General features: G+C 37.6%; 2 protein-coding genes across 2 annotated transcripts in view; both read left to right on the top strand.

Moving 5' to 3' along the window:
- Positions 1–401: 401 nt before the first annotated feature.
- Positions 402–866, top strand: LOC139451909 (uncharacterized). Its single transcript, XM_071233196.1, has one exon. It carries the CDS (start codon positions 402–404, stop codon positions 864–866), a length of 465 nt encoding a protein of 154 aa, XP_071089297.1.
- An 801-nt stretch (positions 867–1,667) lies between these two features.
- The window catches only part of LOC139452195 (rho-related BTB domain-containing protein 1-like), a 70,955-nt gene continuing 60,577 nt past the window's right edge, over positions 1,668–12,045 (top strand). The window contains exon 1 of the mRNA XM_071233568.1: positions 1,668–1,754. The gene's annotated coding sequence lies outside the window, so the exon portion shown is untranslated. The remainder of the gene's footprint in view (positions 1,755–12,045) is intronic.

Genomic DNA, 12,045 nt, shown 5'->3' with positions numbered 1-12,045 from the left:
CATTGTCGTATATTTAAGTAGACATGCCCACCTAACCACCAACGCAATTGTGAAACAGATAAATGTTGAAGAATTTCAAAGAAGTATACCCAAAACATTGATAATTGCAAATTAAGATACCAAACAATGTTGGCTTAAAAAATATAAGCTCGGTCTTTTTCAAAATGGTTTTTTTCCATGCGAAGTGCAAACATGTCATTCTTAGTACATGTTCATTTCCATTGAAGGCAACTAATTGTTCCGTTTACTAAAATATGGCAACATAATTGTGTATTGTTATCATTACCATTTGAGTATAACTTTAATATACAACTAGATTCATACACAAATCATTTCATTGAGAAATGGGAGAAATAACAATAAATAGGATGTGTTACACAAATAAGATACTGAAATGTCACATGGGGGTGGGAGTGGGAGTGGGAGTGGGAGTGGGAGGGGGGAGTGGGAGTGGGAGTGGGAGTGGGAGTGGGAGTGGGAGTGGGAGTGGGAGTGGGAGTGGGTATTGGGAGTGGGAGTGGGAGTGGGAGCGGGAGGGGGGATTGGGAGTGGGAGGGGGAGCGGGAGTGGGAGTGGGAGTGGGAGCGGGAGTGGGAGTGGGAGTGGGAGTGGGAGTGGGAGGGGAGATTGGGAGTGGGAGGGGGAGTGGGAGTGGGAGTGGGAGGGGGGATTGGGAGTGGGATTGGGAGCGGGATTGGGAGTGGGAGGGGGAGGGGGGGGGGAGATACCGGGAGGGGGGGGGAGCGGGAGTGGGAGGGGAAGGGGGGGAGTGGGAGTGGGAGGGGTGGGGTTGGGTTGGGTTGGGTTGGGAGTGGGAGTGGGTGGATGGTTACCCATATACATTTGAATATATCCAATCTGTCTAACGCTTTATTTCCATGTGACGCTTTCATTTCAAGGAAAATCAGAGATGTCGGAAAGACAAGATTTAGTTTCTTTACATTCTTTTCTTAATTACATATTACAGGAACGATACAACTTTGAAAATGTAGAACTAGCGATTCCCACTTCCGTATTCCTCCCTCCTTTCCTCGTTATACCGCGCCACGTTGCCTAAATTTACTTAGGGTAATTACTGTCCATAAAACATTGCGTGTTGATAAATTAATTGGGCGGAACGGATTTTAGCACCTGTTTGAGTGTTTGCGTAATCTTAACAGTCTGGATTAACTGTTTGTTAACGAGACATTTAATCAAGTAAGATAATATGATTAAGGGTGGAGGGGCTGTTTACTCACAAATACAATCATTCAGACAAAAAATCATTTGATTCTTGCGATGTAAACAAATGGTCATCAGGGTCAATACCATTTCGTTAGAGCAGAACACTTTTCTTTTATGTGTGTGTGGATTGAACCGATAGCCCCCCTCCCCACCAGCTACTTACCCACCCCCAAATCACAAGGCGTCTATATCACTCCCAACCACATATTTTGGACTGTACACATTGAAATAAAAGAGACGTAAAGGTTTGACGTCGAAGTGATACTACTATAGTAGTAGAAATAACAAACTGTTATTTTGAGGGATACATTTTAATATGCTATGGTTAATATAAAAACAACCGACAAAGCCTTTGTTTAGGTTCAGTTGATGACTATGGGCATTGTGTTTCACAAGAATGGCAGTTGTACGGGGAATATTATTTACCCCAATGTTTATGTGCGATTTCATTCATTTGGCGCATACAGAATGAGCTGATTTCATTCTGTCATATTTCGCGATCAGCTGACTGACAATAGTTAATTTTCGTGGTAAGTGCTTTATTTTTTGCGATAGAATTTATTGATGCATAATTAATGAATTATTTGCATACCTCGAACTGGTCACTGGTGACAGAATTTATCAGACAATCATGTAGGAATGTCTCATATGTTCATTACCGTTCTTTGCATCTGTAGAAAAAATTAAAAATAATATCAGAATTCAGAATTTTTTGGTTGTAGTGCATATGTCTGCATGTAGGCCTATTTGACATTTTACCATCTGTTTTTTCCCCATTCGAAATGTTAATATACGCAGTAATATCAATTGATGTTTGGGATGCGATGATTTCTATGCTTATATAGAGCACAAAAGAAAAAGAAAAGAAGCGCAGACCGTACATTGTAAATTTGTAAAGCATGAATTTTTTGTTGTTGCGTTTAACGTTAATGTTTTTGTATGATATACCTTATAGTTATGTTGTTTTCCTAAGACTTTGAAATGCACTTGAATTTTAACACATTATTTGATATCCATGATATCCACGAGTATATATGTATAGATATATATATCATAATTACATTCAAGAGAAAAAAATTCAGTTGCTGCATTTTGGAATAGTGTATTTTCTAATGTGTATCATCCAAAACAATATACTGAATCATTTTGATGAATATCACAGTTGCAAAATGTTATTGTTTTTCATGGTTGTGATACAATTGATCAATACTGAAAAAAATGTTATAATACATCATAGAGTGAAGTCATTATATGAAAAATATGCATGACAAAACTTACATACAGACTAGAGCATTGTTGAGATACTGGTTATAAATATGGATGCATTTCTTGTCAATAGTATGCAATTGTCGTAGAATGGTGTTGAGTATCACGGAACAAGTATCACTCAATATAGCTAAGTTACTGCTGAATCAAGCAAGCAATTTACTATTTTAATTAGGATCCAATCAGCTCGACTGTACATCTGGCTTCATTACCCGTGTGCTTCATTAACTATGTGATATTTGTTATTCTTACTGTACATTTGCCTTAATCCAATTATCTGTATGCTACTTGTTATCTGTTACCCGTAGGTGCCAATGTTAATCTGCTGCTTATCATAACATGTCAAGCATATCTACCTCTCATCACTTGGTTGTTGTCAATCCAGCGTGATTACGGTGTAAGAATCTACATCGAAGCGTCGCTAATTGCAATAAGCCAGAAGTTATTATCCATAAAGTTGTATGTTTTCTTACCTATTACTGCTGTGTTGGAACCTGTCTAGTGACATTTCTTTCTGTCTAGCAAGATCAGCAGATCATAGTTCATACATTATCACATTACATCTACAGAAATGATAAAAAATGGCGATTTTGGAATAGTAGGCACAAAGTATTTTGCCACAGGCTGCATAAATATGAAAGAATGGACTGTGATCATGATGATAGTTCTTAGTATCGTCCACAATGATGAATCGCAAATGAGAATTAGTCAAGTGGAGAGATATAGACAGATTTCCAGTGTTTTCACTTCCACTGCAGACTGACAGCCAAAGTCTGTCGCAGTTTGAGTTGGTCAATGATAGAATAAAAAATCCCAGACAACATTTTATGACAGTTTTACCTGTTCATTTGATTGTTTTTATGAACTGTAATTTAAAAAAACTGTTAATATATTTGAATGCATTTTACCTGTAGCCTTGTTCACTTCTCAACAAAGACAGTTAATAGTAATGGCTCTATCATCGGGTGAGGGTGGATATAAATGTCACATATTGTATTTCATGGTCAACTTCATGACTGAACAGCTTTGCCAAACAATTATGTGAGGTAACATCTAGCAATTCCCCGGGCAAATGGTCAATTTCCAAGTCCTGTTTAACTCACCAGACAAGTCTCAGCGGAGAAGTTTCCTTATTGTGGTAGAATACTCCTCGGCCTATTCCCGACCATGGCCATCGTAATAAGAGCCCAACACATTTGGAAAATGGACAAATGGGGACACTTATTATAACTGTAAACAAAAGCTTAAAATTGTGGTCTGACATTGAGCGGAGTTGAACAAACTTAGTTCAAAGGATGATGAAGCTAAAACTGTTTTGATAATAGATACAAGGCAATTATTTACCGTATTCGACGTAATAAGCGCCCAGGGCGCTCCCAAAATTAGAAATAGGGGGCTCTTATTAGAATATTATTTTGGTTTGAAAAAACAGAGTTGAAAGATGAATTTCGTGGTTTATGCTGACTAAGCCTGACTGTTTATATACGACAGATATATATTTCAAGAATTTAATTGCCCATAATTAAGGGTGCATATAACACAGGAGTGCGTTTCATACACGAATAAATAAGTCTTGTGTATATTGATCAATAGGAAGGGGCGCTAATTGGGATTGTTCACTTGCCAATATATTAGCAAATATTGCCGTGGGCGCTTATTAGCGGGGCGCTTTTTATGTCGAATACGGTATTCTTTCTACACTGCTTTTTAAGAAAACTGTAATATACACAAGAAGATACAGACTGTTATGTTAATGTTAAGTCTTATATGGTAGCATTTATAAATATTACTTACAGATTGGCCTAGAAGTTGTTCAGGTGGCGCTTATAGGAACAGGGCATTTAATACTGCGAATACGGTATTTCCTGATGTAGTTTTAAGACCCTTGTTATACATGATAACACATGACTTATCAAACAAAGTGGGTTTTGAATGAAGTGAATCTAACTATGCAAGTTGGTCTGAACTTGACAAGAAATGTGCGTAGTATTTATGAAAATTATGGAAATGCAATTTTTTCAGCAGAGCCACCTGTTTGATATTAGATACTGATCTCTTATGAGAGACCACTTTTTGTATGTATTGTTTTGTTGTTTGTATACATGGTATAGGAGTGAATTTAGTATGAGAGCTAACATCACAAAGATGTGAACTGGTTGTCTGGAAATGAGGGCTTAGCACCAAGCCGGCCACACCTGGATTGCTACGGCTTATTCTAATATATTGCAGGTGTCAACGTTAGGCATCGATGTTGTTACCATATTTCACCTAAAGTGAGAGCATGCCACAGTACAAGACTTCTCCACTTAGGTAACAGTTCAAGAGTTCAGTATAGAATAAAAACATAAATCCTTGAGTTTTGAGACATCCTTCTCACCCCCACCAAACCCCCAACAAGCAACACCACTTCCAATTACCTACCCATTGCGGAAAATGTTAACATTGTCATAGAGATTGATAACAATGTAATAAAGCTGTTTGCCCGACACTCAAGCTGTTTGTATTACTGTGATGGAGATGCCGTTCATTTGCAGAGTAGAAATGCGATGAATAGACCTGTTATTTATTGACTTTAGCTTAAGAAATCCTGAAACATTGATTTTGCTTGATGGGAAAATCTGCAGACCATTTTAGCCACCCCAACACTAACCCATACCTAAAAAAATAAGACTTTTATCTGACATCCTAATTTTGAACTGGTCCCTAAATCAATAATACACACCTGCCACGGGGAGGATTCGGTGTGGAGTAAAATATATGAAAGACACATGGACAATGTTAACAGGTGCTTGAAGTTCATTAATTGTTAAAAAGAACTTGTTTGGTCAGAACGTGCCTAGTTGTGCTTTTGCCAAATCATTGATATAATTATGTTATGGAAGTGATCAATACTACAGGCCTGTTTGAGATGAACAAATGTGTTTTTTGTACTTATTGATACTGTTAGATATTACAAGGTGGAACTTCGTATGATTTTTATTGACAATACTTGGTATGGATTTCTTAACAATCAGCTGTGAGTTATGTCTCGCTTTCAACACCATCTGACTTTGAGGTCTGAAATGTTGGTGAAATTGCGCAAGAAGTTCAGATACAGCATATAGTCTGTATTGTGAGAAGACACTAACTTACTTTTGATGTTTCACTTATTAGGATATATATTTATCAGTGCACCTGTTCAAATTCTGGGAAATTGATTTTGGTTGGAAATGTCTTGAAGATTCTTTTCAAAATATGTAATGATATAGAAGAAAGAACATTTCTCTAGCCAGCCATGGCCACTAGCTACTGCTGTCCTTACACATGTGTAACTGTGATGATTAGGGCTGGGACGAGTCCGAATTTACTTCCTGGGTACCCGATCCCCTATTACCCGGCCCTACCCGGGTACCCACTGTAGGTCTCAAGAGCTGGGAACAAAATGTCTGATTGGGAATTGTTTTATCGCAGCCCTGTCCAAAACTATTTAGATACATGTATCAAACGATCAGTACACTGAAGTTGAGAAAGAAAGAAATGCAAACATTAACCACTGAGCTATAGTGAGTTTTTGTCATCAAACAATGTATCAGCAGTGGTAGAAACTAACAGTTTCAGTCCACTAGTCCTTACAATGATAACATATAGCAAAACCTTTAAAAATGGCAAATTTCTACTAGTCCTTAGGATACCTTTACTATTGGGCAGTTTGGTAAGGACTATAGGACTAGTGACAATTTCTAACCCAGGATTATCACATGACTAACCATGGGTCCGGGTAGTCCTGTGGGTACCCGGGTCCTTCTCAGGACCCACCCGACCCGAGTACCCGAGTTACCCGTCTCAGCCCTAGTAATGATGATATATATTTTCTTCCGACATCCCTATCACTATGTCATCATCATGATTCCTGATGCTGTCATACCAATCTCAATACAGCAACTGCTAAACAAACTTCACCTTGAACACTGTTTCAACAGAAGGATTTCCTCACACAATGGAAAAAATCCCTTTCCATGCTCTACGTGTTTTCATCAATGTACCCATCACTTCGGGCTTTCCTCCCACATTAAGCTGACACGCCGCGATATAACTGGAATACTGTTATAAGCGGCGTTAAACCCAACTCACTCACTCACTCACTCATCAATGTACCATGTCTGCTTGACAAAGGCACTGTAGCCCACGAGCAAACGTTCCACCTCTACTTTGTTTTTGACCGCGTGGATGATCCATGGGTTCTGTTGTCGGGTTATGATAATTTAAGTATATTTTTACCGGTTGTGCAAATGATTGTGGGTACAATTTTGACTTGTAATACACAATCCTTGCTGCAATGAAGGAAATGCTAACCAAATGAGTACAGTTCCACATACAGTGAAATCCTTCTAATCTGGATAGTACTGATCATTGTGAAATTATGGATTAACAAAATTAACAAATCATGGGTACACAGTAGTTAATCTTTTGATGTAAATAGAGCTCCCCAACAATAATTGGCTTCAAAAGCAGAGCTTCTGGATCAACAGGGTTTGTCATAACAATGTGTCACTGTATATGACTAACGGCCATGTGTTTGCAGTGTTCGAAATAAAACGTGAAAGTCAACAGGTCCTTGTCATAGCCCTAATGTTAAAAGTTAAAGAATTACAGGTCCCTGATTCAAATATAGAGGCAAAGCTCAAGAACCCCAGGTCACCCCCAACCCCTTTCTTTTGAACACGGGTAAGTATTCAGCTTGGTGTTTGTGATATATTATGATCCCCCAACCAGACATATGGATAGTGGGGGCACGGTTGGCCCAGTCGTCTAAGGCGTTGCAATTCGCTATGCAGAGTTGCGTCCCTTGGGTACGCCAGACCCTATGATTGTGGGTTTGAATCCCATTTTCCCCCGATTATGTTTCTAGGTTTGTCAGCACCATACCCGTGCACAGGTTTCACCGAAGTGGTAAACGTCTGAGACCTGCATCACTTTGGGCTTTCCTCACACATTAAGCTGACACGCGGTGATATAACTGGAATACTGTTAACAGCGTTGTTAATCCCAGCTCACTCACTCACATGTGGATGGCAGTCTGACTAATAATACTGCAGTGTGTGTCTGTATTCTCTGTCTGTGTAATACACAGGACATGGCTGGTATTTAATATGATTAACATGAGGAATGCACTTATTATGCAAGCTGTTTCTGCTGACCGCCTATTCATGCATTGAATAACATGTCTGTCTCATCTTAATAGCCAAATGTTATGTTGCCTTTTGTTGCAATATATATTTCTGGCATTAGCAGTGATAGCACATGCTACTAGTACGTATCAGACAGACTCAAATTTATTCCGTAATAAAGGCAATCGGCCCACTCTACAATAGTATTTCAAAGTTAATATCCTGCATACAAGGCTGTTTATGTTAAACCAGTGTTTTGACTTATTTCTCATTGCAAATTATTTTGCTATATCTAGTCCAGTATTTTATATAGTATTATTATTATTATATCAGTTGATCTCAGTTGATAAATTGTTCAGTTGGTGAATAACGTGTATATTGCTTTCTTAGCTGTGTGTTGTGTTCACATATCATCACATGTTATTCTTCTTCTGCAAACTTCTTGTTTTTCTTCATATAAATTCACAGTATCTCTAATGATAAGGAATGTTATTATCTTCCATTCTCAACATATCATCTAAACTTAGTAGACCTAAATTTTGATAATTGCCACTTAATATACTGAAGGATATTTGTTGTTAGACATGATTCAGTATGGAGAAGTGATTTATGATGTTGAAAGTAGTTGTACTTTAAGGAACTTTCCAAGGATGAATGACCATCTTGACATAATTTGTCAGAGAGCCTTTGATAAAATTCACATAAAAAATGTTCAGCATCTCCCATATTCTGCTGTGCTGAGACTGTACTGGATCCTGAGTGATATATATTAACGTACATGTATTCTCAAAAAGCTCCCGTGTATCTTCTACCATCATCAAGAGATTTAAACACTAAAGCCTGTATGCCTGATATTAAAGTCTATTATTGTTGAGGTTAAGTAATTTAGTCCAGTTGTATTGCTCTTGTCCATGCTGATAACATGTAGAGGGAGTCTGCCACACTCTCTAAGAACCATGCTATTAGGAGTATTCTTATTAAGTCTTTAGGGGCAGTCAGGTACCCTAGTGGTTAAAGTTCTGTTGACACACCAAAGACATGGGTTCAATTCCCAACATGGGTACAATGTGTGAAGCCCATTTCTGGTGTCCCCTACCGTGATATTGCTGGAATATTGCTAAAAGCGGCATAAATCATACTCACTATTGAGTCTTTAGAGATCTTTTGCAGAATAAAGTCTCTTTTCTTTCTATTCTTTCTATTTCCAAATTTCAGCACCTTAACACTGGTACTATCGTATTGTCAAATAGGATACTGTCATGTGATAAACATCCAAGTTTCTTTTGATAAGTATGGATGTTGATTGCATTGAAACTGCAGCAGGTTTTACTCCATGATAATGTAGAGGTGAAAACAATCCTTATATATCTGTAGAAGTGTACTTCTAATTGTGTGTCTGTACATGTTCATTTGTCATAGATCCTTAAAGGCCCCCTCTTCTTAGGCAAATATTTTGTTCATATTTAAATTCACTTGCATTCCTGTTGAATCACACACATACACAGCACATGTGTAGATTGAGTCCGATGACTTATACCAATACACACCAAGGACGGCCAGAACCAGCTGTTGAGGTTCGACTGGCTATTGAGGTTCTGTCATCTGGGATCTAATATAAGAGCAGCATGTCTTCAGAGGATATCTGTATTCAAGGTTTGGAGAGTGTGAATATTGCATTTTAGTGGACCTTATCCATATCGCTTAACATTCCTCACAAGATGTCATCACATGTGGAGGATTTCACTGACAAATCTGTAGATTAGGTACACTTGACACTCGTCTGGTCTCAAGAGCCTTGAGTGTGGGAATGTTGACATTGTCCTGGTACCTCTGATGTCAATAGCAACTAGCATGGCTAACAGAGGAAATAGATTTTGAAAGCATAACATGTTTGTATATTTGATTCATTTCCATCTTAAGGAGTATGTTAGTTAAAACAAAGCTAGTTTGCAGCCAGGCACTGTAACAAGTGTTGGTGAAAGAACGTAGATTTGGACTTCATCATTATCTGGCTTTGAAGCAAAATGCAGGGGTTAATAAATGGTTTGTTACAATTTAAAAGTTTTATGTTAACATGTTATTTGGTAGACAATGAGAAAATTTAACAATTTTCCAATCATATTAATAAGATTAATTATTTATTACTGTTTACATGCTGTTTTGAAATTTCATATTAAGAAGAATCATAAGAGCAAATAATAAACAATTGCATAGATTCGTGGTAATCATTCCACATATATATATTTTAATAAATTATGTTTTTCTCACATGTAGATTTTCTTGTTTTAGAATGCAAATGTAAATAATGATACTCAAAATGTAAATTAGATTACTATATGTCATAAAGGTAGATAAAGTGAAAAGTTAACAATTCCTTAAATATTGAGAAGGGCACCAGTCGTCTAAGGCGCTGGAGATCGCTGTGCAGAGTTTCGTAACTTAGGCACACCAGAAACCTTGGATTGTGGGTTCGAATCCCGGTTCGCCCCAGTTATGTTTCTAGGTTTGTCAGCACCATACCTGTGCTCATGGGTTTCACCAAGGTGGTAAATGTCTGAGACCTGCATCACTTCTGGCTTTCCTACCACGTTGAGCTGACATGCTGTGATATAACTGGAATACTGTTCAAAGTGGCGTTAAATCCAACTTACTCACTCACTCATTCAACTACTGGAATTTGTTTCTACATTTTTGTCTTCACATTGTATGGCAGCCATTACCCTGGGAACTTCATAAAGGAAACCACATGCATATACAGCCTAGATTATTTCTTTATCGGTGGAATTCTGTGATGCTGATAGATTAGTGGTCTTGTTTTCAAGTCTCGGTTCAGGTTCATCTTACCATATGTGTCTCAAGCAGCATCAATAATAACTTCAAGTAAGCATTTTCTCACTTCCTTACCTGTCAACTTAAAAAATCAATACTGTTGGAACTATCATATTTCCAAATATAACCATGTACTTTCATGCCTTGACATGTTTACCAGCTAAACATAGCCTCAAGGCTAAAAAATATTCACATGTTGAACTCTCCTGATTGAATATAGAGTTATTTTATTTCCGCTTTACTCAATAGTGATGGTACATACTGAGCATGTTCGTCACTGGGGGGACGTGTATCCTTTACTTGGGGGACGTGTGTCCCAGTAAACTAAGGCACTACAATGAGCAGTGCAGAGTTACATTCCCTGGCTGTGCTAGTATCTGCTGATTATGAGTTTGAGTCCAAGATTTTCTTCTGATTATGGTCCGAGGTGTCACAGGACCCTACTTGTGGTCATGGATTTTACCTTTGCAGTAAGTCCATACTTTGTTTTTTCTTGCTTTACTGTGGATCCTCCAACTCTAACCTACCACATTAAATCATTTTTATTTTTTTATACCAGCCGACCTGTAGTGGAGCAGAAAACTAAAACAAAAATTGAACTGCTCTCTGACCCTCAACATGAACATGGTGAGAATTTATTTGAAATACGAAACTAAATCCCCCTGTTCATATAAATGGACTTGTCTGGTCTGATTGTATTGAGGGAGTCATCATTATTTTTTGTTTACAATTTTGATATGTCCTTATTTTAGACCTAGGAGGTGGATTTTCAACTTTAGCTTGCTTTGATGATGATGATGATGATGATGATGATGATGATGATGATACGAAACTAAATCCCCCTGTTCATATAAATGGACTTGTCTGGTCTGATTGTATTCAGGGAGTCATCATTATTATTTATTTACAGTTTAGATATGTCCTTATTTTAGACCTAGGAGGTGGATTTTCAACTTTAGCTTGCTTTGATGATGATGATGATGATGATGATGATGATGATACGAAACTAAATCCCCCTGTTCATATAAATGGACTTGTCTGGTCTGATTGTATTCAGGGAGTCATCATTATTATTTATTTACAGTTTAGATATGTCCTTATTTTAGACCTAGGAGGTGGATTTTCAACTTTAGCTTGCTTTGATGATGATGATGATGATGATGAAAGTTGTTGGTGATGATGACATTGCCACGGTCTGATTGTATTCTGGGAGTCATTTAGTATATTTAGATTTAGGTAAACATTTTTAAAGCTTGTTCATAATGTTGATATTGCATATAAGGAATAAACGTCTCATGCCCCTCATGATCTATTCTCCCTGCTGTCACTTATTGTAAAATAAACAGCGTCCACAAGTCGTTTATTATTAAATAACACAAGGCCTATTCAATGTTTATGGACATGGTAATGTTTATTTCATTATGGGATTTCCCCAGAAAGAAAAACACATTTGCCAATTTATTTTAAAGACTGTGAATAACTAATGAAACTTTTGCACCTAGCACAGCCTTTTATAGAAAAATGTCTTTGACAAAAACACTCATTAAAGACCAGTGATCTAGCCCAGTGGGTTGTAAAA

This window comes from Haliotis cracherodii, unplaced genomic scaffold (genome assembly GCF_022045235.1).
Source record: "Haliotis cracherodii isolate W230 unplaced genomic scaffold, xgHalCrac1.p SCAF_9, whole genome shotgun sequence".
Taxonomy (NCBI): Eukaryota; Metazoa; Mollusca; class Gastropoda; order Lepetellida; family Haliotidae; genus Haliotis; species Haliotis cracherodii.
The sequence above is the reverse complement of the archived record's forward strand: the minus strand, read 5'-3'. Positions and strand labels throughout refer to the sequence as shown.

Bases quoted from the DNA above. Each gene is read 5' to 3' on its own strand.
- LOC139451909 (XM_071233196.1), top strand. From the start codon at position 402: ATGGGGGTGGGAGTGGGAGTGGGAGTGGGAGTGGGAGGGGGGAGTGGG.